General features: G+C 34.7%; 5 protein-coding genes across 6 annotated transcripts; 1 reads left to right on the forward strand and 4 right to left on the reverse strand.

The window, feature by feature from the left end:
* Window positions 1-1,798: 1,798 nt before the first annotated feature.
* LOC133693591 (borneol dehydrogenase, mitochondrial-like) lies at window positions 1,799-2,911 on the reverse strand. Its single transcript, XM_062114828.1, has 2 exons — window positions 2,855-2,911; window positions 1,799-2,637 (listed from the first exon to the last, which is right to left on the reverse strand). The coding sequence occupies exons 1-2, from the start codon at window positions 2,890-2,892 to the stop codon at window positions 1,860-1,862; spliced, it is 816 nt and encodes a 271-aa protein (XP_061970812.1). The 5' UTR covers window positions 2,893-2,911; the 3' UTR covers window positions 1,799-1,859.
* A 7,624-nt stretch (window positions 2,912-10,535) lies between these two features.
* Window positions 10,536-12,512, forward strand: LOC133693192 (ammonium transporter 2 member 3-like). Its single transcript, XM_062114354.1, has 3 exons — window positions 10,536-11,236; window positions 11,423-11,708; window positions 11,807-12,512. Exons 1-3 carry the CDS (start codon window positions 10,655-10,657, stop codon window positions 12,331-12,333), a joined length of 1,395 nt encoding a protein of 464 aa, XP_061970338.1. The 5' UTR covers window positions 10,536-10,654; the 3' UTR covers window positions 12,334-12,512.
* A 215-nt stretch (window positions 12,513-12,727) lies between these two features.
* Window positions 12,728-16,098, reverse strand: LOC133693193 (bifunctional nuclease 2). 2 transcript variants are annotated; one of them, XM_062114356.1, is made up of 10 exons: window positions 15,640-16,098; window positions 14,916-15,134; window positions 14,761-14,813; window positions 14,617-14,673; window positions 14,445-14,510; window positions 14,274-14,345; window positions 14,000-14,109; window positions 13,816-13,907; window positions 13,620-13,682; window positions 12,728-12,941 (listed from the first exon to the last, which is right to left on the reverse strand). In XM_062114356.1, the coding sequence occupies exons 1-9, from the start codon at window positions 15,923-15,925 to the stop codon at window positions 13,630-13,632; spliced, it is 1,008 nt and encodes a 335-aa protein (XP_061970340.1). In that variant the 5' UTR covers window positions 15,926-16,098; the 3' UTR covers window positions 12,728-12,941; window positions 13,620-13,629. The 2 variants fall into 2 exon arrangements, with proteins under 2 accessions (XP_061970340.1, XP_061970339.1); XM_062114355.1 differs by lacking the exon at window positions 12,728-12,941 and adding an exon at window positions 13,068-13,514 and having other exon boundaries at window positions 15,640-16,097.
* Window positions 16,099-17,015: 917 nt separating this feature from the next.
* Window positions 17,016-20,359, reverse strand: LOC133693663 (ankyrin repeat domain-containing protein, chloroplastic-like). Its single transcript, XM_062114926.1, has 7 exons — window positions 19,450-20,359; window positions 19,014-19,090; window positions 18,591-18,689; window positions 18,330-18,428; window positions 18,045-18,143; window positions 17,861-17,959; window positions 17,016-17,420 (listed from the first exon to the last, which is right to left on the reverse strand). The coding sequence occupies exons 1-7, from the start codon at window positions 20,159-20,161 to the stop codon at window positions 17,277-17,279; spliced, it is 1,329 nt and encodes a 442-aa protein (XP_061970910.1). The 5' UTR covers window positions 20,162-20,359; the 3' UTR covers window positions 17,016-17,276.
* An 833-nt stretch (window positions 20,360-21,192) lies between these two features.
* On the reverse strand, window positions 21,193-24,028 carry LOC133695200 (serine/arginine-rich splicing factor SR45a). The gene is made up of 8 exons (XM_062117075.1): window positions 23,893-24,028; window positions 23,789-23,808; window positions 23,135-23,275; window positions 22,989-23,012; window positions 22,739-22,838; window positions 22,477-22,626; window positions 21,745-21,814; window positions 21,193-21,632 (listed from the first exon to the last, which is right to left on the reverse strand). The coding sequence occupies exons 1-8, from the start codon at window positions 23,893-23,895 to the stop codon at window positions 21,442-21,444; spliced, it is 699 nt and encodes a 232-aa protein (XP_061973059.1). The 5' UTR covers window positions 23,896-24,028; the 3' UTR covers window positions 21,193-21,441.
* Between the last annotated feature and the right edge of the window lie 1,833 nt (window positions 24,029-25,861).

Here is a 25,861-nt window from a genome sequence, read left to right on the forward strand (position 1 = left end):
TGGCTTGGTTAGATGGACATGGCATGGCCAAAGACTACCAACCATTAGAGAGAGGCTGAACATCAAAAGCTCATGGCCTGGCCAGCACGCAGCTTGGCTAAATCGATATGGCGTCGTCAAAGATGACCATCCATTCCAAAAAGAATTGGCACAAGGAGCTCACGACCAGGCCCATGCAAAGCTTGGCCAAATGAACATGGCATCACCAAAAGGTGGTCGGGCATTTGGAAAGAAAATTGATTGTAGAATCTCATGATTATTTGTAAATGGCTTGTTATCTGTTAAATGCAACTCGAAATTTACGCTACTAAGAAACTAAAAGGAGTCCTAGTTCGACTTTAGCTTCCTTTTCTTTTTCTTTACTTGGGAACTTAAGACTCTTTGACATTATAGATCGGAATAGCAAAATATTGATTTTCCTCTTATTAACATAACATAGTTGGCCTTGGAAGTAGGGGTGTAATAGTTTTTTTTTATCGTTATTTGAACAACAAAATGACTCGTATGCTCTTAGAGACAAAAATGAATGCACTCCACTAGTGTTATATTTGACCTTTTCATTTTAAATACATAGTAAAATGACCATAAAGTCCTTAAATTAAATTATATTTGCCTTTGGTTAAGGGTTTTTTTTCTTTTTCTTTTTTAAATAATTATCAGGTTTGATTAAGGCCAATTTAGTATTTTGGTATATATAAAATATTATTTAATATGAAAAAGTTGGCTAAGTGTGAAACTGACACGGATGTGCGTTAATGGTCTCATGCTCTTTTGAAATCGCGTACGACATCGTCCAACAACCAAAATTCAGCTTCTATGACGGTGTTTTAATCCCCAGGTCGTCACCTCTATTCCTGGATAGCGCATGTGGTAAAGAAATATTGGGTTTTGCATCGATGACCATTTATTTTTTTCCTTCATTCATTCCTCTCTCCTCCTCGGTTTCAAAGCCTTCACCTGTATATTTTCGAAGCATCTCTTTGATTTTTTTCTTTTTAGATTTGGTTCTATTCTCTGTATTACCTTTTGTTTTATTTTAAATAATCTATGAAACTAGAGGTCTTTTAATTTAACCCTCCTTCGATTTTTTTTCACCTTTTAGATTTGGTTATTATTATTTTGATTGATATTTTTTTTAATCATTAATTCTCTTAATAATTGAATTATATTTTCAATTGCGCGCATCTCTCAATATTTTATATCATTCTCTTAATTGAATTATCTTTTCAATTACATCCCTCAATATTTTAGTTCATTTTATTTTATGTTAAATTTGGTCACTATTCTTTTGATTGCTATTTCTATTTGTTTTGTTTTTAATATTTTTTTGAAAATTTTTTTATTTCATCCCTCAGCATTTTATTGATTGACATTTTGTTAATCTTTCAGGTCATGAGTTTGTAAGATTGAATCCGGTTGGCTTGGATCTTTCTTTTATTTTTCAGGATTTTTTTTACAATTGTTTTTTTTTTGTTGATTCCATTGTTCTTCGTTATTATTCCGATTTCATGTGTCAAGTCACAGGTTTCGCTTATTAACTCAGCTTTGCCCAAGCTAATATTGTTTTTTTAATTTATTTATTTTTGTTGTTTTCTATTTATATTTTATCATATTATCAAATTAATTAAGATTTAACTCGAATTTTAAATTTCTCTTACTTCTTTAAAAATACAATCATTTCCTAAATATTATTTTTTCAGCTTGATAAAATCATTTGGTCTGCCCGCGGCAGCGTGATGCAGTACATCAATCTAGTGATATTCCAATTGCAGAGGGCTAGAGATGAAACACCAAGATCAAAAGCATATTTAAAAAGGTAAATATAGATAGATAGATAGAACAAGATATGACAGGATTGATCAGCTAGATCGTGGAAACATGCAAAAACCTGGATTTACAATAGTGAAGCCACCATCTACCACCAGATTGTGTCCACTAACATACTTTGATTCATCACTCCCCAAATAAAGAGCAGCCTCAGCAATGTCTTCTACTTCAAGTACAGCTTCCTTGAGGTTAGAGTAAATGCAACTAACTTCATCATCGTTCATCTTAAAGAAATTCTTAAACAATGGGGTAGGAACCGCGTACGGTGACACACAATTTACACGGATGCCATATTGTCCTAATTCCACAGCCGTGTTTCTCATTAATCCTAACACACCATGCTTTGAACTAGTGTAGGCATGTGATGAACCTCCTCCAATTGTTGCACAAACACTTGCAGTTGTAATTATGCTACCGCGCCGAGCAGGGATCATTACACGGGCTGCATGCTTAGTGCCTAAGAATGCACCTACTAAATTGGCACAAATGATCTTCTCAAATTCGGCCTTGTCATTTTCAAGTATGTTTGTTTTTGGCGTTCCTCCTATACCTGCGTTGTTGAACATGATGTCAAGCTTTCCATACTTAGAAACAGCTGTATTAACAGCGTTTTCAACATCTTTTTCTTGAGTAACATCACAATGGATGAATGAAGCAGGTTCAGGTTCTAATTCTTTGCAAACGGAGTGGCCCAAATCATCTTGAATGTCTGCAATTACCACCTTAGCTCCATGTTTAACGAAGAGTCTTGCAGTGGACTCTCCTATGCCACTTGATCCTCCAGTGATCAGTGCCACCTTACCTTCTAGCCTACAACACCAGCAGAAAACATTCACTAGTTAGATCACCTGCCGAGAGATTAATTAAGCATGCATCTCGTTATATGCATGTGTGCCTTAAAATCTAGCTTCGAATACTGCATAAATTTAAGGATAATTATGCAACTGAAATCATGTCAATTTTTTCCTCAAAGATATTGTTTATTAGTAGTATTAGCTACCTAAAGAAAGCAAAATATTAGAATTACCTTCTTAGGGCTGCAGAGACTAGCGAAACACTTCCCATGGTTAAACAAATGCCGAAAAGCTACCCACTTGCATTTTCAAAACACTGATCGTTATACCTTATATGCAATGCAATGTCCTGTTCTTTGGGGTGACATGCTGACAAGTTCACAGATACAATGCATGCAGCCACTTTATGTAATCTTTGTTTTTGTATTTTAAAAATATTTTTGAAAAATTTTAAATTTTTTTTATTTACTTCAAATTAATATTTTTTGGATGTTTTCAAATCATTTTGATGTATTGATGTCAAAAATAATTTTTAAAAAATAAAAAACAATATTATTTTGATGCATTTCTAAGTGAAAAGCACAAAGACCGTACACAAAATTTTATTTATTCATTATCGTTATTTATTTTTTATTTTTGAATCAAAATAAAACTAAATTATTAAACATGATCAAAACATATAAAAAAATTGTGAATTAGTTGTAGCGTCTAGTTAGAGACTATTCATCATTAATCCTTTAATCCCAAATTTGAAAAAGAGGTGGAATTTGATAGAAAAGATTGCCACCGACGATCTAAGAGTGTTTGATATTGCGATAACTGTTGTGATTGTGATTTAAAAAAATTATTTTATAAAAAGTACTTTTAGTTAAGGTTGGTTTGAAAAAATAAGTGTTTGGTTAAAACTGTGGTTGAAATTGAGGTTAAAGAAAAAGTAGTTTAATATGTTTGGTTAAGAATACTTTTGAAATTGAGGTTATAAAATAATTTTAAAAAATATATATTAATATTGATGGTTTTAAATTTAAATATTGTAGAATTAATTACTTCTATTATATCATGAAATAAATAATACTTTATATAAAATATTTTTTTATTATTCCATTAAACTATTTATAATTCCATTACGTATAAAATTCATCCGATAAAAACTACAGTTTTCATAATTTTTTAAGCGTGTAATAAAATTAAATAAAATATTATCATGTATAAAATTGATATTACAGTGCGAGTGAATTTAATTCACTCTATACTAGTTTTTCAGGAAAAATAATATTATTCACATCACAGTACGAATGAATTTAATTCACTCTAAACTAGTTTTTTTAAAAATATTAATAAAAATAACACTCTAAAAAAAATGTGAACAATATAATTCACTCGTAAACAATACAAATGAATAATATAATTAGCATGTACGGTGTTTGAAAAACAAGATTTTTTTGTTTTTCATTAATAGTGTTTCGGACGTAAAAATCACGTAAGATCCATGTACAATAAATCACTTTTTTTCATTAGCAAATAGCTCTAAATTGCGTATTAGTTAAAACGTGCAGCCGCCCTCTAAATGTGATGATCGTGTTCGAATTACCGAAAAAAAGAAATTATTGTACTCTTTTATTCGACTGCTTGCGTCCGTGACTTGTCAACGTGTTTGGATTGTTGATCATAAGTTGCGGTTTCACCAGCAAAAACATCACTGTGAATTGTACTAGCCAAAATAACTCAAAATTGATAAAATTTTGACAAAATTAAGCAAAAGTGCATGAATGCGTATTCAAGAGGCAAAACAAGGCCAAAGAGTCTAGATTTGTTAGGCATGAGAATCACAGGCAATAATCAAGTTCATATCTCAATTTTGAATCCCCTTGAATTATTATTATTATTATTATTATTATTATTATTATTATATACCTTTTTTATTTCATTTAAATTAGAAATCAAGAAATCCAGAAACAGAGGAAGAACAAGAGGACAACGCAGGAGCATACAAAGGAACCGAAGCAGAGTTTTGGCCGCTCATCCATCACGTCTCCGTCTCCTAAATCAGAGAGCAAGCCAGGCGAACAAAAACGGAGAAGAGCCAGAGAACAAGAACGCTTCGCCTCCAGCAGACCAGGTAAGTTCTTCCTCTTCCCCACTTTTCAAATTCATTTCACTTATTACTTTGCAAAGGTAATACACTTACCTTATTACTGTTTCCAGCATGCGTGAATAATTCACGCATGCTCACAACAGTGCCCAGCCGGGTCACTGGCTTGGGCCAGTGACCAGGCCGGGCTGGCTGGATCCAGCCCAGCCCATGTGGGCTGAGCTGGGCCCAGCCCAAAAAATAGAAAAATTAAAAACAAAAAATTAAAAAAACAGAAAAAATAAAATGTGTATGCATGAATAAAAATAATGTAAATTTATTGGTTTATTCACCAACGCCAGAGTTGGGAATAAAAATACTGGTTTAAATTTATATTATTTTTATTCGTTATATTTTATTTCATTTAGTTAGAAAATAAAAATATGTGCATGCGTAAAAAAAATAATTTTTTATGTGAATATTCACTGGCGCCAGAGTCAGGAATATTATAAGTAAATTATCACAACATAAACAATAAACATTTAGCAATTTAAGACAAAACCAGCAATGCAGTCTGCCTCAGGCAGAACATTTAAGGGGTGATAATATCTTCCCTTTTACGTAACCAATCCCGAGCCATAGAATCTCTAATGACCAGTTAGGGTTCCTAGTGACCATAATACTAGGTGGCGACTCCTCAAACAAGACCTTTTCCCCTAAAAGAACAAGATGCCAGATATCTATTCTTTTTCCACAATCAAGAATATTTTGTGGGCCGCCGCGATGTCGGGTGCGACACATCTTTCAACCCGAGTTGCCTCGTTTTTTATTATCCAAGTTACATGTCTATCATACTATCTCGGGTTTACTCGGGCTAATTTTTTTGTCCTTTTTTTAATCTAATTTTGTACTTTCAAAGGTTTTTTCAAGTTACTGTGATTTCTTTTTTGTCTGAAAATAATTTATTTGTTTATTATTATTATCTATTTTTTATTGTCTAATCCAAATAAAATTAAGTTATTAAACATAGTCGAAATCTGTAATTTAAAAAAAAATATTTGCAGCACCTAGACATTACTTAAAAAAAATTGTGAAGTTGTAGCGCAGTGCGGAGCACGGTCTAATTAGGTACTATTTATTCATCAGAAAAATGATGTAATCCTTCAATCCCATATTTGAAAAGGAAGTGAAATTAAAACATACTCTATATGGTGTGGGGGGATCACTGTTCCCCCCACACACATTTCATTGTGGATTACAACAGTAATCCACAGTGATTCTTCTCCTTTTTTTTGGCTAAATTTTTTCTTTTTTCTTTTTTCTTTTCATTTTTTTTCCTTTTTTTCAACTTTCCTATTTTTTCCTGTTTTTCATTTATTTTTTTTTCAAAATTATTTTTGTTGATTTTACCTTTTAAATATTGACCTGGTTAAAATTTTTTGCTTTGTAATTTTTTTTTCTTTAAAATACTGTGAATTGTTGCAATGTTTTTCCACATAGTTTTTCTATTTTATTTTTTTATTTTTTAAAATTATATTTGTCGATTTTTTTTTTAATATTGAGCTGATTGAGAATTTGGTTTGGTAATTTTTTTCTTTAAAACATTATTGAGTGCTACAGTGTTTCTCCGCATGGTTTTTTTCTCCAAAATTATCTTTTTTTTATTTTATTTTTTAATATTGAGCTAGTTAAAAATTACAGTTACAATATATTAGGAAAGCACTGTAACTTTTTTTGAAAATTACTGTTGATTGCTACAGTGTTTTTTCCCACATGGTTTTTTCTGTTTTTATAATGTTTTTTCTTAAAATTATCTTTGTCAATTTTATTTTTTAAATATTAAGCTGGTTAAGAATTGTAATTACAAGTAAATACAAGTTTTTCCTCACAAAACACTATGGATTGATACAGTTTTTCCTCACATGGTTTTCTTCCAGTTTCTTTTGTGTTTTCTTTTTTTGTGATATTTTTTTTCAAAATTATCTTTGTCGATTTTATTTTTTTTAATATTGAGTTGGTTAGAATTTAACTTTGTAATAAAGCTTAATTGTGTGGGGAAAACATTGTAGCTTTACTCATAAAATATTGTGGATTACTACAGTGTCTCTCCGCATGGTTTTTTTTATAACTTTTTTCAAATTATCTTTTTTAATTTTATTTTTTTAATATTGAGTTGTTTGTAAATTATAATTATAAGTCATTACCAATAAGGCTAAATCATGTAGGGAAGCACTGTAGCTTTCATCACAAAACACTGTAAATTGCTACAGTGTTTCTAACATGATTTTTTTTCTTTTTTTGTGTTTGTTTTTTTTCTTTTTTTTTTCTAAAATTGTCTCTGTCGATTTTTTTTAATATTGAGCTGATTAATAATTTAGCTTTGTAATTTTTTTCTTTAAAACACTGTGAATTGTTGCAGTGTTTTCCCATGTGATTTTTTTATGATTTTTTCCAAAATTATCTTTGTCGATTTTTTTTTAATATTGAGTTGGTTAAAAATTATAATTACAGTAAAACTAAATCATATGAGAAAAGCGCTGTAGTTTTTCTCACAATACAATGTGGATTGCTACAATATTTCTCTAAATGGTTTTTTATTTTATTTTATTGGAAAAAGCGTTATAGTTTTCCTCACAAAATATTATCAATTGCTACAATGTTTTTTCTCATGGGTTTTTTTCCTTCCAAAATTATCTTTGTTGGTTTTTTTTTAATATTAAGTTGGTAGAGAATTTAGCTTTGTAATTTTTTTCTTTTTATTAACTGAAAAGTTAAATCATGTGGTGAAAGCACTGTATTTTTTCTCACAAAACACAGTAAATTGCTACAAATCATTTTGTTCAGTCTCTAACTTTTTTTTTTCATCATGAAATATTTGCTCCACCAAACCTTTAATTTCTATTATTTATCTAGCGTTGATTCATAATTATAACTCTATTAAATATATTTATTTTATAAAGCCGCAACAGCGTCCCGCATGGTATCTCATTTGATTGAAAAGATCGCCACCGACACTGACGACTTAAATGTGATGATCGTGTTCGAACTACCGGAAAAAGGAAATTAGTGGTCTCTTTTCTTCGACTGCTTGCGTACGAGACTTGTCGGCAACGTGTTTGGATTGTTGATCAGAAGTTGCCGTTTCACCAGCAAAACATCACTGTGACTTGTACTCGCAAAAATAACTCAAATAGTCACATTTCCAGCCCAACCTCAAATTATAATTGCACAACATAAGTATCGTTTGTTAACTGTTCCATGACCTAAAAAATATAGATAGTAGGGATAAAAGAGATGGAGATAAAATTATTTCTAGTAATGGTATATAAAATAGGATTGATTATCTTTTTATCTTCTTTTGTTAATAAAATATAAGACATAATAAAATATAAAAAATTATAATTTATCTTTACTACAACTTATATATTTTTAAAGAGTTAAATATTATTTTTTTATTTTAATTTATTTTGAATGTTGAAATTAATAATAGTATAATGAGCCTAAATATAAAAACCAAACTCGCTAGTTGAGGCGACCTAGGACATGAATTGGCCAAATAAGTCTACTTATGACCTAGTTAAACCGGATATGGACTGGTCTGAGTTTAAAAAAAAATAAAGGAATGGTTGATCTAGCTTGACTCGATCAAATAAAAATATTTGTTCCGGAAATAATAATATTTATACCACAAATAATAATATTTTTGATATTAATGTTTTGAGATATAATAGAAATATTAATATTTATAACACAAATAATAGTATTTTTAAAATTAATACCTTCAATTATAATAAAAATAATAATAATTATGGTATTTGAGTTGTCTGCCCTTATGCAGGGTAAGACTCGAACGCCACGTGGTGCTGAGGCTGGGTTGCCCTTGCCCTGGGTGAGAGGCTGGCTAGCGTCCCCACGTGAGGACACCTGGAGATTGGGATGTCTGCCCTTGCAATGGGTCAGACCCGAACACCACGTGGTGCTGGGGCTGGCTTGCCCTTGCCTTGGGCAGGAGTCAGGCCCGCGTCCCCCCGTGAGGATACCTGGCACATGGGTTGTCTGTCCTAGTGCTGGGTCAGACTCGAGTGCCACGTGACGCTGAGGCTGGCTTTCCTTGCCCCGGGTGTAAGCCAGGCCCGCACCCCCACTTAGGGACACCTGGCACCTGGGATGTCTGCCCTTGTGCTGGGTCAAATCGGGGCACCACGTGGCGCTGAAGTTGGCTTGCTCTTGCCCTTGCCCTTGCCCTAAGTGGGAGTTAACTTGCGCCCCCACATGGGGACACCTGGCGCCTGGGCTACTTGTCTTTACGTTGGGTTGGACCTGAGTGCCATGTGGCATTGAAGCTTGATTGCCAAGGACTTGCACGCCACATGGCGAGACCTGGCGCTAGGGCTACCCTGTTTGGGCGCCTGCATCAGGACCCAATGGTAATGGGCCATTATCAGGACCCAATTCGCTTGGGTCCTACGCCACGACCCAATGATAATGGGTCCAGCGCAGGACCAAATGGCAATGGATCCTGCGCAGCATAGTTTTGAAACTCGACCCGGCGAGTCGACCCGAGACCCAAACGACTCGGGGTTGAAACCGGGTCAGGTTTAAGAAAAAATAGAGAAAGTCAAAACCTGAGGTGACCTGGCTGACCCAGCGTGTTGACCCGGTCAAAAACCTGGTTGCAACCCTTTGACTTTTGTTTTTTGTTTTGATCAAAACGACGTCGTTTTGATTTAAAAAAATCAAAATTGACCCAAATGACCTGGTGACCCGGTCAAAACCCGGAACCCAAGCCTTGGACCGAGCCAGCCACCGGACTGGGTTTAAAAACTCTATTGCGCAAGACCCAATACCTTTACGTCCTATGCAGGACCCATGTCTAATGGGTCTTGCCTCGTGACCAATTCGCTTGGGTCATCACTAATACCCAAGTAATTTGTGTTATAAATATTCTTTAGTTTTCTTAATATAATAATATGTGTTATAAATATTATTATTTTTATTATAACTCAAAGTATTGATATAAAAAATATTATTATTTGTGTTATAATCATTCTTGGAATTCTTAATATAATTATTTATGTTATAAATTTTATTATTTTTATTATAATTAATATTATTAATAAAATAATTAATAAATTTGAAAACAAAATTATTATTAATATTAAAAAAATATTATTTTTTGTGTTATAAATTTTTACGATATTTTTTATAATAATAAAAAGTAAATCTACCGCATAACGCGAACATCAAACTAGTATATTACTAAAGAAGAATACAGGTAAGCTTGTTGCCACTGTAATTGATGAACAATCAATACAACTAAGAAAGAGGGGCCAGGAAGCTCATTAACATCTTGGACTTCAAAATGTTATGTGAAGCTGTCCATGTTTGTGTCCTAATCTGATAGACGGTACCAAAGATGTTGCTTTCAAATGGCAGCTGAACTCATACGTATATATGATAAAGAAAACGAAGGGCAGACAACCAGGCATGTATGGATCTCATTTTTTAAGAGTAAATGGCCAGCTCAAAACAAAATCTCCCCTAGGAATCATAAAAATTTTCTTTAATTAGTAGAAAAAATTACGTGGAGAATAGACATAATACAGGATTCAGTTTCTGTTTTTTATGATTTTAATTGTCCAAGATCCTTTGTAAATATCTAATGGTTTCGGCAAATAATTAAATACATAAATGAATCCTCCAAGCTCTAATAGAATTTGAATGAATCCTGAAGCCAATCACTTTGGACAGCTAGGAATTTTAGAGTATCCTATTAACTATTGGTGAAAACAATGTGGAGAATGCTACAATGCTATTGCATCATATATATATATAGCTGCAAAACCCAGTTTTCTATTTATTGCAATTCCCACCAGAAACGAAAGCTAAATTTCCGAAAGCAAAAGTAAGGGAAACATAGACTCAACTTTATCGAGCCAATTTAGCTTTCTTTCTCCTCCCTATGAATTTCCCACCAGGATTAAATCCAGATGAAGGATCTCCAGAATGGATGAACAAGGCAGACAGCGCATGGCAACTAACAGCAACCACAATGGTCTGCCTACAAAGTGTTCCTGGGCTAGTTATTCTATATGGAAGCATGGTCAAGAAAAAATGGGCTGTCAACTCTGCCTTCATGGCCTTCTATGCCTTTGCAGCGGTGCTAGTCTGTTGGGTCTTATTGGCCCATCAAATGTCCTTTGGGGCCAAGATGAGCCCACTGTTAGGGAGACCTGGCTCTGCATTGTCAGAAAAACTACTCCTTGGACGCTCTAGGAGGGGTTTGGTCCCAGTGGCTGATTTTGTGTTTTACCAATTTGCTTTTGCTGCTATTACTGTTATATTGCTGGCAGGTTCTTTACTTGGGAGGATGAACTTCTATGCATGGATGTTGTTTGTTCCTCTATGGCTGTTTTTCAGTTACACTGTTGGTGCCTCAACTATCTGGGGTGATGGCTTTCTTGAAAGACGTATAATTGATTATGCTGGTGGCTATGTAATTCATCTTTCCTCTGGGGTGGCTGGTTTCACTGCTGCATATTGGGTAATTCACATGCACTCCTAATACTTTTGTGTATTTTAATTTAAGAAAATAGATATTCACCTCGAAAAAGAAGAGTTATTAATAATAAATAAAAGAGAAATTGTGTTGTCTGCCAATGGATTTTGTTGTATGCAAGCTATCTAACTGCTGAATCTGCGATTATGGTGGGTGATCATATACATATAGGTAGGACCAAGGCATTCACATGATAGGCAAAACTTTCCACCAAACAACATAATTCACATGTTAGGAGGTGCAGGGTTCCTATGGCTGGGATGGACAGGTTTCAATGGTGGATCTCCTTTTGCTGCTGGCCTGGTTGCTTCGTTGGCCATTTTCAACACTCATCTTTGCACTGCAACCAGCCTCTTGGTATGGGTTTCCCTGGACATGGTTTTTTACAGGAAAAGTTCTGTCATTGGTGCTGTCCAGGGGATGATCACTGGACTTGTTTGCATCACTCCCGGTGCAGGTCAGCCCTTTGTCTAGGCAATTTCTTACATTCACATTACGCATTCTATACACGATGATAAAAGTATGAAACATGACGCGGTAATTGATACATGGCAGGGATAGTGGAACCATGGGCAGCACTATTGATGGGAATAATGTCTGGTTCAATTCCATGGTACACAATGATGGTGTTGCACAGGAGGTTTGCGTTCTTCCAAAGCGTGGACGACACATTGGCTGTCTTCCACACGCATGCTGTGGCTGGACTTTTGGGAGGAATTCTTTCTGGCATCTTCGCTAAGCCTGCCCTTCTAAAGTTGATGTACCCAGACACCACGTACCATACAGGATTAATTTATAGTTTCAGTGGCGGAAGACATGCGGATGGCTTTAAACAGATGGGCATCCAACTTTTGGGAGCTGCTTTTATTACTGCTTGGAATGCAGGCGCTACAAGCTTAATTTGTATTCTGATAAGCCGCATTGTCGATCTTAGGATGAAGGAAGATGACCTAGAAATAGGTGATGATGCTGTGCACGGTGAAGAAGCCTATGCGCTGTGGGGTGATGGGGAGAGGATGCCGAAACCTCTTCGTCTGCACATGCATCCCAGACTTCCTTACTTCTGCCGACAACGCGTCTGATATGTCCATCAGAACTGGATACGTAATGCGTATGTAACAAGTTGCAATGCATTACCATGGAATAAGGCAGTATTGCTTATTGGTTCATTGCTGCGGCACTTATCCACTTTTCGTTGGATTATTGCTGCTTGCATCTTGTAAATTTTCAAGTTGGAAAAGAAAATAGTTGTGATTATTGTCAGAAAGAGAGGCATCTTATCATTATGTATCTTGCAAATTGGCAATTCGTAAGATCTACAAAACGCAAAGGCTTTATGCTCTAAAAGATATGCTGGCTTTTTAAAGACATCAAAGATGTACAATTCTGTCTCGGACAAAAAAATTAACGAGCTCAAATGTAGAAATAAAACTGAATAACGTTTATATCAATGCAATTAGCAAAGGAGAACAGGCAGAGATGAAAACTTGATAATTAATTTCACTGTCACAACTCACAACTGTACACAAGTATTCATTGCAAATACACATATATCTAAAAAGCTTTACATCATAGGGTGGCGCAAAACGGCCAATTAAAGATCGGACTTCATATTCAAGCCCATTTTCATGGAGCCTTCCATGTCACTGTCTGCGAATATATTCAATTATAGCAGGTTCTTTCTTCCTTTCTATAAAAATCATGTGAAGAAGAGTTAAATCAAACACAAAAATCAGCGCAACGAAACAACGGGTAGCTTGTCATGTTTTCTCCAACCAAGGGATGAAATAAGAGACATAAAAGACAAGAGAACGGATTAGAATTACATGGTGATAGAACACCTTGATCTTTTTCTTTGAGAAACATCATTTCTATTTTTTACATACACATCATCTACAAAGGTTTACATTTGTCACTGCAGCAATAGTATCTTTCACTCAGTATGGAAGAGAGAATTGATCATCTAATAGCTTTCAACAATTCAGGGGGAGACTTGATCGAACTTACATGGTGGGCATATCATTTCTGGAAGCAAGTTTAAGCTGTACATACCAATATTTTGCACTTCTGACGACTATACAAGAGTCCCTTGGACTGTTAACTGACATGAATGTGTCTATCGAAGTGCTATGCAAAAGAATGCCCATGATTATTTGTTTTCTGACCAGTATTCACCAGACAAATTTCATCTGAAACTACATAGGAACAAGCTCAAACAGACCAGCCACAAGCCAACAGTGGGAGCCTTAATAATAAAAACATCCTGAAATAAAGTTATATAGACATTAAGGCAGCCGTTACATATGCAAGCGGCAAGGTAGAAGTTACACATGCAAGGTAGAAGCAACACTTTTAAAACTTGATATACCTTAAGTTGGCTAATGTTCCTGCCTTGACTTGCGAAGCTCCATCAGTTTGTCTCTCCACATGACTGCAAGAGCAAGTGATCAGAATCAAATGGTTTTAAGAAGCAAGAGACTTCATTGTGTGACTGATATAGAGTATAATTGATAATGAAAATGAAATTTGCATTGTCAAAACAAAGTAATTTTTATTTCAAGTACCTGCATCAGTGTACCTTTCCTCTTTAACAGCTAAATTCATATTCCTTACGAGATCAAGTTCCTCGACTAGTGAATCTGGACCATCAGCAGCACTGGACAAAAAGATTCAAATCAATCTTAGAATCAGCCTCCCATAGAGATGACATTGATGATGGTGCATAAATAAGCAAGCATGGCCAAATACCTATCAAGGGACACATCATAAATATGCTTTGAATTACGCACTCTTCCCACCCCATAACCAATTCGAATAGCATCAGTTAAAACAACTTGTTTACTTATATAAATTGGAGCCTGCATAGAGCAAAGTCCAACAATAATCAGCAGCATGTAAATCTTTTAGTACAATCAGAAAAAGGTTGTCAAAACAGTTAAACTAAAATCAGAAAACAAACAGTGATCATTCAACATTGAAGATAGTAACAGCATTTGAATAGCTACGGTTTGGAGATAAATACCTTACATCTACTTGCCACATTTATGGCATCTGATGGTCGTGCATCCACACTAAGAATATCCTTTTCCCCAGGCTGCGTATATTTAAAGTTCCATTTAACAAAAATAACAAGTACTAGTGATAATGTTTTTTAGGACAACTAAGACATTTAATTCATAACTTTCTTTATTACCTTGCTAAAACATAATCTTGCAAAGTAAGTATTTGCCACTCTCTCTGTAATCCGTACCATTTTTACCTGAAATGAAGAGAAAGAAGACACGGAATGCTAAGGATGAATCTTTCTAAACTTTTCAATGTACTACAACTAATAGCCTAAGTGCCCAACACATATAGTTCCATACATCATATCCAAGCTCTTCTGCTACATTTCCCACAAGTTGGAACTGATCAGCACAAACCTGCGAAAAAATCATGCAAACACAAGGGCTATTAAAAAGTAAAGTTAATAAACCAACAATAAATACAAGAGATGGGGAAAAAATTACTGCATTATCATCTCCTTGTATTCCATCTATCAATTTCTCAATAGCAAACTCCCCTGTGTCAGAAAACAACAAAACTTAACAGCTAGCAAATTTGTCCAAATTTGTAAAAAAACAAGACAAGAAGAAATAAATGAAACGACAGCTTTCTAATATACCAACAATAATCGGCAGCACAAAGTCACCATCACAAGAAACTTTAAGGAAAATCGTGGGACTTTGAAATCCACGAAGAAAACCATGTCCTAATAATCCTGTATTAGGCCTCGCTTCTTTTCTTTCTTGCAGACCAAAAGGAAACACCAATTTACCAGATGAATGCCATCTAACCTCCTCTTGAAATCCTTGTTTCCGCATTCGATAATGAGAAATTGTCTCTGCAGCCCATCAAACCAATTAAGAGATTGTCTCACAATAACTCATTAACTTCATTTCTCTTTTTCCCTTCTACCTATCCAATCTATATAACCAAAACCCATTTATGAAAGAGCACCAAAATCTCATAAAGTTGGGTTTTTTTTAACCTGAATTAAGGTTACTTAACTTCCACATTGCAAACAAACTCATAAAGTACACCTCTTTTTCCCCTTTACCGTATCCAATCAAAAAAACCAATACCCATTTCTTAAAATGCACCAAAACCTCACAAAAATGTGTTCTTTTGCATTTTTAGAGGCAAATCCAATAACAAAATCCACAGCTTTCTAAACCTAATCTAATAAAAACAACCACAACCCATCTTTTTAAATTCATCAAAACCTCGTAAATTAGTGTTCTTTTTTCATTTTTTGAAACAAGTTCAACAACAAAATCTACACACAAGTATCTATCTACAAAGAACATAATTATTAAACATAGAGAGAGGGAGGGAGGGAGAGGAACCTGAGACAAGAAGGGATGCAGGGAGATAATCAAGACCATTATTATTATTATGAGCATTAGTGGATCCACTGCTATCACTGGAAGCCTTACAAGAAACTGATACTGATCTGGGACATTGAAAGCGACACCGTATCCTCTTAACTGAGAACTGAAAGGAACAAGATGGACTAGAAGGAGGGTTTTTTTGTGGTGAGATTAAACGACAGGTCGGGTAATTTCCTTGATCTGTTGTCTTCATAGTCTTGAAGCCACTGAATGTACGAGCTGGGAATTGAGCTCCTAGCATTTTTCGTGTTTTTTTTCCTTGTCTATGTGGATGTGTTCGTGTTCGTGTTCGTGTCTGTGTTTGTTAGGAAGAGATGTTAAAGGTTCTTCTAACAGACAGGGAAGGGGAGAGGAAGAGAGAGGGACGGGGGTGGTTGGATTTTGGAAGCCGCGAATTAAAATACAGCATGTCTTGTGCTTATTTATTAGGCTTTTATCATCATCCACTGTTTCAAAACTGACTAAATAAATTTATTTTAATATACTCTTATGATGCAGAATATGCAAGAGAAAGTTTTTGTTAATATATTAATTCAGATAAAAAAAAATCAACCTCAATATGTAAAAAACGATTTATTAGAAAATTGCTTTGGTTTTTTAGTTTACTTTTTTTTTAATTTATTTTAGTATTGAGTTTATTAAATATTAGGCTTTGATTTATTTTCTATAAGATTTTTTTAATTTTATAATCTAGCGAGTATTTCGGGTTAACTTGGGTTTTTCTTGGTTTTTTTAATTGAATTTTTTTTAATATTAAATTAATTATAAATTAAACTTTATAATTTATTTTAATTTATTTTCTAAAAAGTTATTATAATTATATAAGTTATGAATTTAAAATGTTAACCGATATGAATCCATTCTGTTTCCATCAATCATTTAAGTTGTTTTTTACTCACTTACCCACAATATCCAACTAACTCTCGAATAGTTTAAAAATTATTTTCTTCAAAAAAAACATGATAAAAATGCTTGAACATTTTTCTTTAAAGCTTAAAAATAATTATCGCGTTGCGCAAGCCAATGATTCGGTGGATAGCTAAGATAAGAAGCAAGGAAAAGGAACCTGTGCTTAGGATTAGTTTTAAGGATATAATATTTATCTGTTAGCCCAACATGATTGCATGGGTCTAGTCATTTTACACAACTCGTTGTTTTTTAATCTAGGATTTGGATAATGTCAAGATTTCTCTTTAATGGTAGGACAGTGATTGTGGTGGAACGAGTTTTAGATACTGTGACAACGTGCTGTCAAGTTACTTTACTTCAAATGAAAAAGAAAAAAAAGTCATTTTTCGTTTATCATAATGGAAACAAAATGGCAGTGTTAATTATATAATAATGACTAATATATATATATATATATATATAGAGTAATATCAGATATATATGGGCTGCCATTTTTTATCCCATCGGAAAACGTCCTTGGCATATTTTTGTCCTAGGAGACAATTCCATTATCTGCATCCGTCCAATTCCTCCATACTACAAGGTATAATCTTGTACACGAGGGAGCTTGAAGTGATAGACTCACTGTCAGAGCAACAATTTCCTGCGAATCTTGGATAATGGGAAGATACGAAGTGGTTCCGTTAAAGCAGTTGGGAAGCTGAGGCGTTATAAGGATTTTTTGCCAAAGTTGGTTTCTTCGTGAACTGCTTCAGCAGCTTGATCAGCTCGTAGGTCCTTGTGTCTCTACCAGAAGAGAGGCAGAGATCGAGTGGTGTTGAGCCATCCTGAGAGGGAGGTAAAAAAAAAAAACGTGATTTGTGATGACAATGTAACGAAAAAGGTTGCTGAAACTACTGGTGATAGGACTTCCAAAAAAATGCCCGCCTACGATTTTCCTTTCTTTTTTCCATTTCCCAGCTATTAAGCTTTTTTTCTTTTTTTTTTAATCCCCGTTTCATTTAGTGACCATGGATCCTCCACATAAAGTAGGCAGCCGATTCTTATCAACCTATTGCTCTAAGTTTCAAACTGCAGGCAATTTTGTATGTATCTCTCGTATGTTAGCAGTGGTGACACAGTATGCAACCTAAGCTTTACTATCATCTCAATGCGGTAAAGCACAGTACAAAAGCCAGAAACACATACAAGCGGTTGCCTGATATCTTCCATGAATATTCATACGATGTGATGGTATGAGAGATTCCTAGAATCATTGTATAATTACCTTGTTTTTTAATGTCCTGTCCGCTCTTTTAATTAATAAAAGCTTCACTATGTCTGTTCTCTGGGTTTGAACAGCAAGATGTAACGGTGTCCATCCATCCTGAAAGGGTAATAAATGAGAGTGTTCACCAATGAAGCATCGAAACTGAAATGGAAAAAAAAAAGTTGGGTTATATCATCCTCACATTGTCCTGAAGGTTTATATCAACGTTATATAACAGAAGAAGTTTGATAGCTGGAGCAGATGCAGTTTGAACTGCATAATGCATCAAGGTGGCACCCTCCTGTCATCAGCAAGAAAAGAGATAGAGGAAAGTAAATACAATCTCATTAGAAAATGGCTGCATAAAAGATGATGATTAGTCATAAGAGAACAAGTTGAACATGGTAAAATAAGATAAATAAATATAATGATTGTACTGGCAGAAAAATAAATATAAGATAAAGAAAGTCATTGCGTCAATACTCACTGCATCACGAACAAAAGGATCTGCTGATTCTCTCAACAGATAGCTGGTTATAGCTTGCTTTTTGCATACTATTGCTCTGTGAAGTGCAGTCCAACCATTCTGAGGAAAATATAACAATCCAAAGTTTAAAACTGAGCAAACATGAAATACTAAGAATTCCAAGCATTTTTGCATCCAATATGAAATAAAGGGAGGGAAGTGTATAAAACTTAATGGGATTGACAAAATCCAACAAATTCAGCACAAGGCAATTCCACCTACCACATCCACGGCATTGATGTCCACATTGTGCTTCAACAACGCATCCATAAGGTGGAATTCTCCTGATGCAGCAAGGGTGTGGAGAGGTAGCCATTTGCTCTGCAGAGAATTCAACAAAAATAAAAAACTACAAATGAATTGCAGATTTGTGTAATGTATATTATCCAAAAAAAAAATCGCACCATGTACAGCCTCTCATGTCTTCTTCAAACAAGAAAGACATGCATGACCAAAAAATGCAGGGGGGGATATAGCTATTGTAATGTAAGAAACTTCTCATTTGATTCCAAAATCAGATTGAAACATCAGCTAGCAGTTCGATAACTACAAATTGAGAAAGCAGCAACTAATTATTAAACAACAATAAATATACATCAAAGTCAAATACAGTGACGAGAGTGGTTCAACAGATAGTGAACTCACAGAGTTAGCAACTGCTAGATCAGGTACCCGCTTATTCAACAAAACCTTTTCCTCTTTCGTAAACAACTTGCGTTTACCTATTTATTCAAAAACACAAGGCAGCGATATGAATAGCAAGATCTTGAAGCTCACATGCAAAACATAGAACAAAACAAAGCAACATCAGCACTCAAATCCAGAATGCATCTCATACGCTTTAAGAACTAAGTAACATAAGGTGAAATAGCATCGAGTAACCCTTAGAGAATTAAAAATCATATTCTTCACAGCTTACACCAAATTCACACTAAAATTAACTAGTTTTGCATCAATCAAGCCAATAACAACAAATTCAATCCCTCTTATCAATAAACAAACAAACAAACTACAATATCAACAAGAAAACAACAACCGATACCAAACCCAAGTTCAAAACTGAAAATAGAAAAGCAATTACCCTCAGATTTATGTTCGCCAGGCTCATAATCCTCACTGTTAAGAAACTCTCTAACATCATCTAAACCTCTCCCATAAACTGCCCATCTAGGATGCTTCCCTTTCACTCTCTCGCTAACAATCTCCTTCACTTCCACCTCGTCCTCTTTCATTTTCTCCTCTTCTTTAAAACTCTCTGGATTACCGAGCACAAGTGGCTTCAACTGTGCCAATTTGGCTTCTTTAAAAGCCTGATATTCCTCTAGATTCACACTCCTAATAGGAACCAACCCTTTCTTTTTCCTTTCGAATTTTTTATTATATTCCATTTCTTGAGCAATCTTTCTCCTTTCCTTTTTGCCAATATTAATCTCTGCTTGCGCATCTCTCCATTTCTCTGGCACCAAATTCTCTGCTTCAATTGTGGGAACAGCCCTTTTTTTCTTTTTCTTAAAAGTTTTCAACTTTGGGTCCTCAATGGCATTTGAGTTGGTTTCCAAATATGGGTCTTCAAAAATGCCTTCTTCAAAGAGTAGACAGCCACCAATGGCATGGTCTTGGTCTTCAAAATTGTAATTTTGTATAGCGAATTGGGATTGTAGAGGTGAGAAAGAGTGGATTTTTTGGGGAAATTTCAGGATTTTGAAAGATGAAAACTTGAGAGGTGGAGGGAGAGATAGAAGGGCGTGTAATTTTGGGGTTTGTGGTGGGTTTAGCAGAGCTGGGAATGACATTGTTTCTGCAACTTTGGAGTAAGAACTGGAGCTGATTTTGGTGTCCCTTTATACGTCCTCTTTCTTTAGAATTTGTAGGGGCTGGATTATAGCACAAATTAATGGGCTAATGTGGTGGGTTGAGACTTGAGACTGGCTTAACAAGTTTTGACTTTTTGTTAGTTCCCATTGTTTTGGGGGGTAGAGATTAGAGAACAAGAATGATTTTCATTCTAAAATCTTCATCCTCTCCATTTGACTGTTGTTATCACCAACTCGTTGGATTTGGGTCCATCGTATTGGTGATTAGCCAGTTGGATCTACTTTGTCATTATCGTTTATTGATATTGTTCGAAAAACTAATTTCAAATAAATACCTATTTAGGTTCCAAATCTTAAAGATGGGTTAACCAGATGGCTAATATTGTTCATTTCACACAACAGCAAACCATCTCCAGTGCCATCCTTTTTCTCCCTTACATTTGCACCATTCTTTCCACATGTTAATCATCTCACAAGGGATTTTTCTTTTTGGCAAGAAAAAAATGTAAACAAGGGGATTTTTTAAATTAGTGGACAAATTATCTTCCATCAACTTCAGGGCAACCCCACAACGAACAAATCGCCTTTCCACTTCTTGATGGTAACCTGAAATTTTCTGCGTTCCCAAGCTGAACGTGAGGGTGCATCAGCTGATGGTAACAATGGAAGCGAGCTGCTTTTGTTCGCCACTGTAGCTGGCCACTGACAACAAAATTGAACTACTGACCGGTGCTTTCATTTGCACCTTTATTTTATAACACGGTATAATATGGTAAGATTGTTTTAAGGCAACGATCAAAAGACAACCATACTCTGACCAATTTTCATTTCCATGGCATTGCGAAGCAAAGCCATAAAAACCGTGCTCACAATCAAGGTCATAAGCTACTGTGAAAGGTCTCAACTCTCAAGCATTGAACAACAATCGCTCGAAAATAAAATACACAGTAATGGCTTACTGTTACATAAAGGTTTGCCACCATAACAATCATGCAGAAGAAGCTGAAACATTACACAAGTCTCGCGCATACCATCTTACTATTTCATAGCCAACTGTTTCACAGTAGAGTTAGGTAGCAACATATTACCCAGTCGTTCAAAGGAAAGAAAGTGCAGTAACAGCACACAACTACATGTTTCTTGGAGGATGTAAACAAGTAAACTCAGATCTCACAATAAACACATAATTTGCTTAAAATTTGAGCAAATATTGTTACATCACCATGATTTCCACTTCTCAAAATAACTTAAGGCCTGTCTCACCTAGAGCCTCTAGGAGAATAAGGGGACCTGGACCTGTCCCTCCGTGATCGTCCACCATAGGGAGAGCGCCTGGGAGAATAATCACGACCACCACGATAAGGAGAGTGCCTTGGAGACCTGCGATGGTCATCACGACCATAGCCACCACGATACCTACCACGATCACCACCACGATCACCACGAGAGCCTTTCCAAAAAGCAAGATAAGTTAGTAAAATTCAAGCAAGGACATGCATTGAAAGTGTAGATAGAGCTCTTTCTTTCTAAGATAAAATTACATTTATACAATATAAACTTACCATAGTCCCTGGTATTCTTCAGCCCAAGATAGTGTCCTGGAGTTGGAGTTCTTGGCCGTTTCCTCCGTGACTGAAAGTTACATGAATCACCTCAATACAGCAAACTATGAAAAATGTTCACCTTGGACAAAACAAACTAGGTAAAGTACAGAACTGAAACTTTAAGAACATATGCTTACCTGTAAACTAAATAATATAAACACACACGCAAGCATAAACATATTGTAAGGAGAAAAACTACACCTAGGAAGACAGCAAGGGGCAGGCTATCTACCAAGCACAAGGACAACAATCAGGCATATATGACTACTGTCTATTAACTGTTGGGCATGAAATACCATAAAGCCTGATTAGAAAGAAGTTGATAATGTCCGTTGATTAGTTGAGTTGAAATTGAATGCTTGATAATGTCCGTTGATTAGTTGAGTTGAAATTGAATGCTTGATAATGTCCGTTGATTAGTTGAGGGTTGAAATTGAATGCTGATGTTGTATAGTTGTTGAACAATATAGTTGCTATGTTTAGTTGATCACTAGCATTTGAAAAGCTGTTTAAGCTGGCCATTGATCAAGCTGTTACACTTAAGTTGACATGGATGAACTGATCATCTTTGATTGCTGCCAACATAGCTGACGCAATGTGTTCTGAATATAACCAGAAAACTTCCAAGTTAAGAATAAAGATCCAATCAAAATGGGTTGGTGAGCATCACCAACGAGATAATCACATTACCTTTTCCACAGTGATATATCGCCCCTCCAGAACTGACTGGTTGAGATATTTCACACAACGATTGGCACCGTCAACATTGTCCATTGTAACAAAAGCAAACCCACGAGAAATGCGTGTCCGGGGCTCCACAACAAGAAAACAAGAAGCAACCTAAAAAATATAAATTCTCCAATAATTATTAATTGATATAAAAATGGATGACAACCACATTTACTAAGAAATATTAATTATACATCGAACAACTGCCTTAAAAGGGACCAACCTTTCCCTCCTTTGAGAAATGTTCTTCAAGATCCCTTTCTGTGACCCTTGTAGACAGCCCTGTCACATAAAGTGTATTTCCAGGATTTACGACTTCCGTCCTGCCATATAATCAACCAAGTAAATATTAACATATAAACCATCTAAACAACAATGATGAAGCCAATACAGATCCACAAGACACATTGGAAGAAACACCATAACACATGTCTGTCATTCTAAGAAATTGCAATTTAAAAGCTGCAACTAACCTGTCATGATCTCTAGACCTTGATCTGTGCAGAGACCACCAACCATCCATGTAATAAAGCCATAAAATTAGTGTTGAATGCAGACGTGCATTAGTGCCACAATTACAAACCAGCACACAATAAGCAAAAACCCAGGGTTACAGTACCTTCCACGACTTTGTGACCGTGACCTATGCCTTGGCCTTGGCAATGATCTTGATCTGGATCTAGACCTAGGCCTGGGCCTCGACCACGATCTTGACCTGGACCTCGACTGCTCTCTCCAAGGCGAAGGAGAGCGTGAATCCCTGGTATGCCCAGTTCAAATAACATCAACACAAAACAAAAGGTGCAGAGCCAAATAACCATATATATCTAAGCAACACAAGCTTGGCGAGGTAACAAATCTTAATAAACTCAAAAAATCCAAACTTTAACAACATAAAGCCATTGTTTGTGATGGAAATGCCATCTATCAAACCCTCCAATATTTTTTCAGGTTCCTTAGATCTGCAGCAATTTGAAACCAAAACAAAGCCATAGTTGCTCTTGACACATTCTATTACATAAGAACCTGAAGTCATTATTTGTAGTTGTCATCCCTCCCATCAAACCCTTCAATATTTTTAAAATCCCGTTAAGTAAACAAACGTATATCAGCTAGCCCCAATATTAACAAACCTAAGATTCGTTACATTAATCATTCTTAAACACCTCAAAACACAAAACCCATATCTTAAAACATCGAAAGTTGATGAAAACATAAAAATAAATATATAAAAAAACCCTTAATCTATATTAAAACTAGTTCGAGATGTTACCTTTTGACTGGAGAATCAGCCTGTAAGAGAAGGAAAAGATTAATTAGGTCTTTAAATTTTCAACAAATTACATATATAAAGAGAGAATGAGAGAGAAATTTCACCATTGGAAACGATGAAGAAGCCGAGACCTAATAGGGTTTTCTTTGGTTTTGAATGAAGGGCTCGACTCCAAAGTCTTACTTAAAATAAAATAAAGGAAGAGAAATCATAGGATACTACACTACACTTTGATTTCTATAATGTTTCATATATTTCAATTTAGTCCTTATCTTTTAATGATTCCCAAAGTTCATTTTATATTTCTATATTCCAATATGATGTTCCAATGTACGCTTTTGTTTCTAAATTTCCAATCATATGAGCATAAAGGATCATTTTCTTGATTATTTTTAATTTCTCATATATTTTTAAATAATTTTAGTGTGTTATACGTGGAGTTTTCATAGTATAATGTGTAATAAATTACATATATAATGTGGAGTTTTAGCATAATATCTTGCATGCTTATCGATATGATCATTGTATAAAGCATGTTTAATATTTATTTTTAATTAAGTATATTATTAGTTTAATTTTCATTTTATTATTATCGTCAAAACATATAAAAATATAAATATATAACTTAAAGGTTAAAAAAAAATGTGAAGAAAATCATGAAGCCCAAATATTTAATAAATTCATTGTTGAATGATAAAATTAAAAAAGAAAATTAGTGTAAGAACAAGACCTAAAAAAAAACAATCAATGTCAACCAAGACTGGCTTTTCGAACCTGTGACCTGAGTCACAGGAACAAAATGACACTATAAAAAAATAATGAAGCTTAATCCTAAATCAATCTAATATTGAAGGATAAAATTAAAAGAAAAAAATCAATTTTAAAGAAGGATCCAAAACCAAAAATAACAATTAAAAAGATGAAGACTAAACTTGACATTATAAAAAAAAATGACAAGACATTTTTAAATTTTGGCAAACCAATAACAATCACGAGAACATGAGAGAGAGAAAGGGAGGAGAAGAAAGAAAAGGTAGTTGGAGCTTTTGTCACTGTTCTTCCATCAACATGCACAACATAATCAGAAAAAACACACTGCGTCACTTTGAATGCAACCGCTGATAACAATGTGATACCATGAAGGAAGTTGCATTTGTTTCTAAAGTGCGACGACATCACCATACACGGTGACATATGCATTGCACACATCAATTCATGCCTATCCTTTTTTGCTCTTGAAATTCTTCTAGTGTCAAATTTGATCTCTTAAGCTTTAATTATTTTAGATTAATTAAATTAAATTTTATTTTGCAAAACTAATTATAAAACACGTGTTTTAATTTTTTCTTGATATCATGAAATCCTCATATCCAGGCAACCCAAAAAAGCTTTCAAGTCTAATCCAAAAAAAAACTAACTATGAAAAAATTAAATTGAAAAGAAAAAAAAATAAAGGGACCAAAACAAAAGGGTTGAATCTCTCCCATGTCCACATTCAAGTCCCCGAAGTTTGAAAGAAAAAAGGGCTCAATATTTGTCTAGTATTGAAATTCGATCCTCGTTACTTTAATTGTTTAAATTCAATTTAGTTTTATGTAATATTTTCAAATTGAGCATCAATCAATAATTCATTTTGTTTTTTTGACGTTGCAAGTAGTCAATACAAAGCCAAACAAAACAAATAATCAAATGTAATTTTTAATTAATCTAATGTATAAAAGTAAAATCGAAAAACAAATTACCATGTGAATCCATAGTGTTTCCTCCCACAGTACAATTTCTTTGAACAAAACCCGTTCATGACTCTAGCTTGCTCAAACATCAAACCTCAAGAAAGAAAGAAAACAGTAATTTTATTTGAGCTACATTTTATTAAAACTCAGCAGCTCCTGAATCGATAAACATTGAGAGTGCAGTGACGTAAACACATCCAAAAGTATATGGCCAAAGAACATTTGTTCACATTCTGCATCTCTTTCTCCCCATCTCCATTCCAGTACCATTCATGCTACGATATTCCCACTAGAAGAATGCCGTATTTCCTCCATTTATTGCATTTTGCTAGATTTGTGG

The sequence above is a fragment of the Populus nigra genome, chromosome 5, assembly GCF_951802175.1.
Source record: "Populus nigra chromosome 5, ddPopNigr1.1, whole genome shotgun sequence".
Lineage (NCBI taxonomy): Eukaryota > Viridiplantae > Streptophyta > Magnoliopsida > Malpighiales > Salicaceae > Populus > Populus nigra.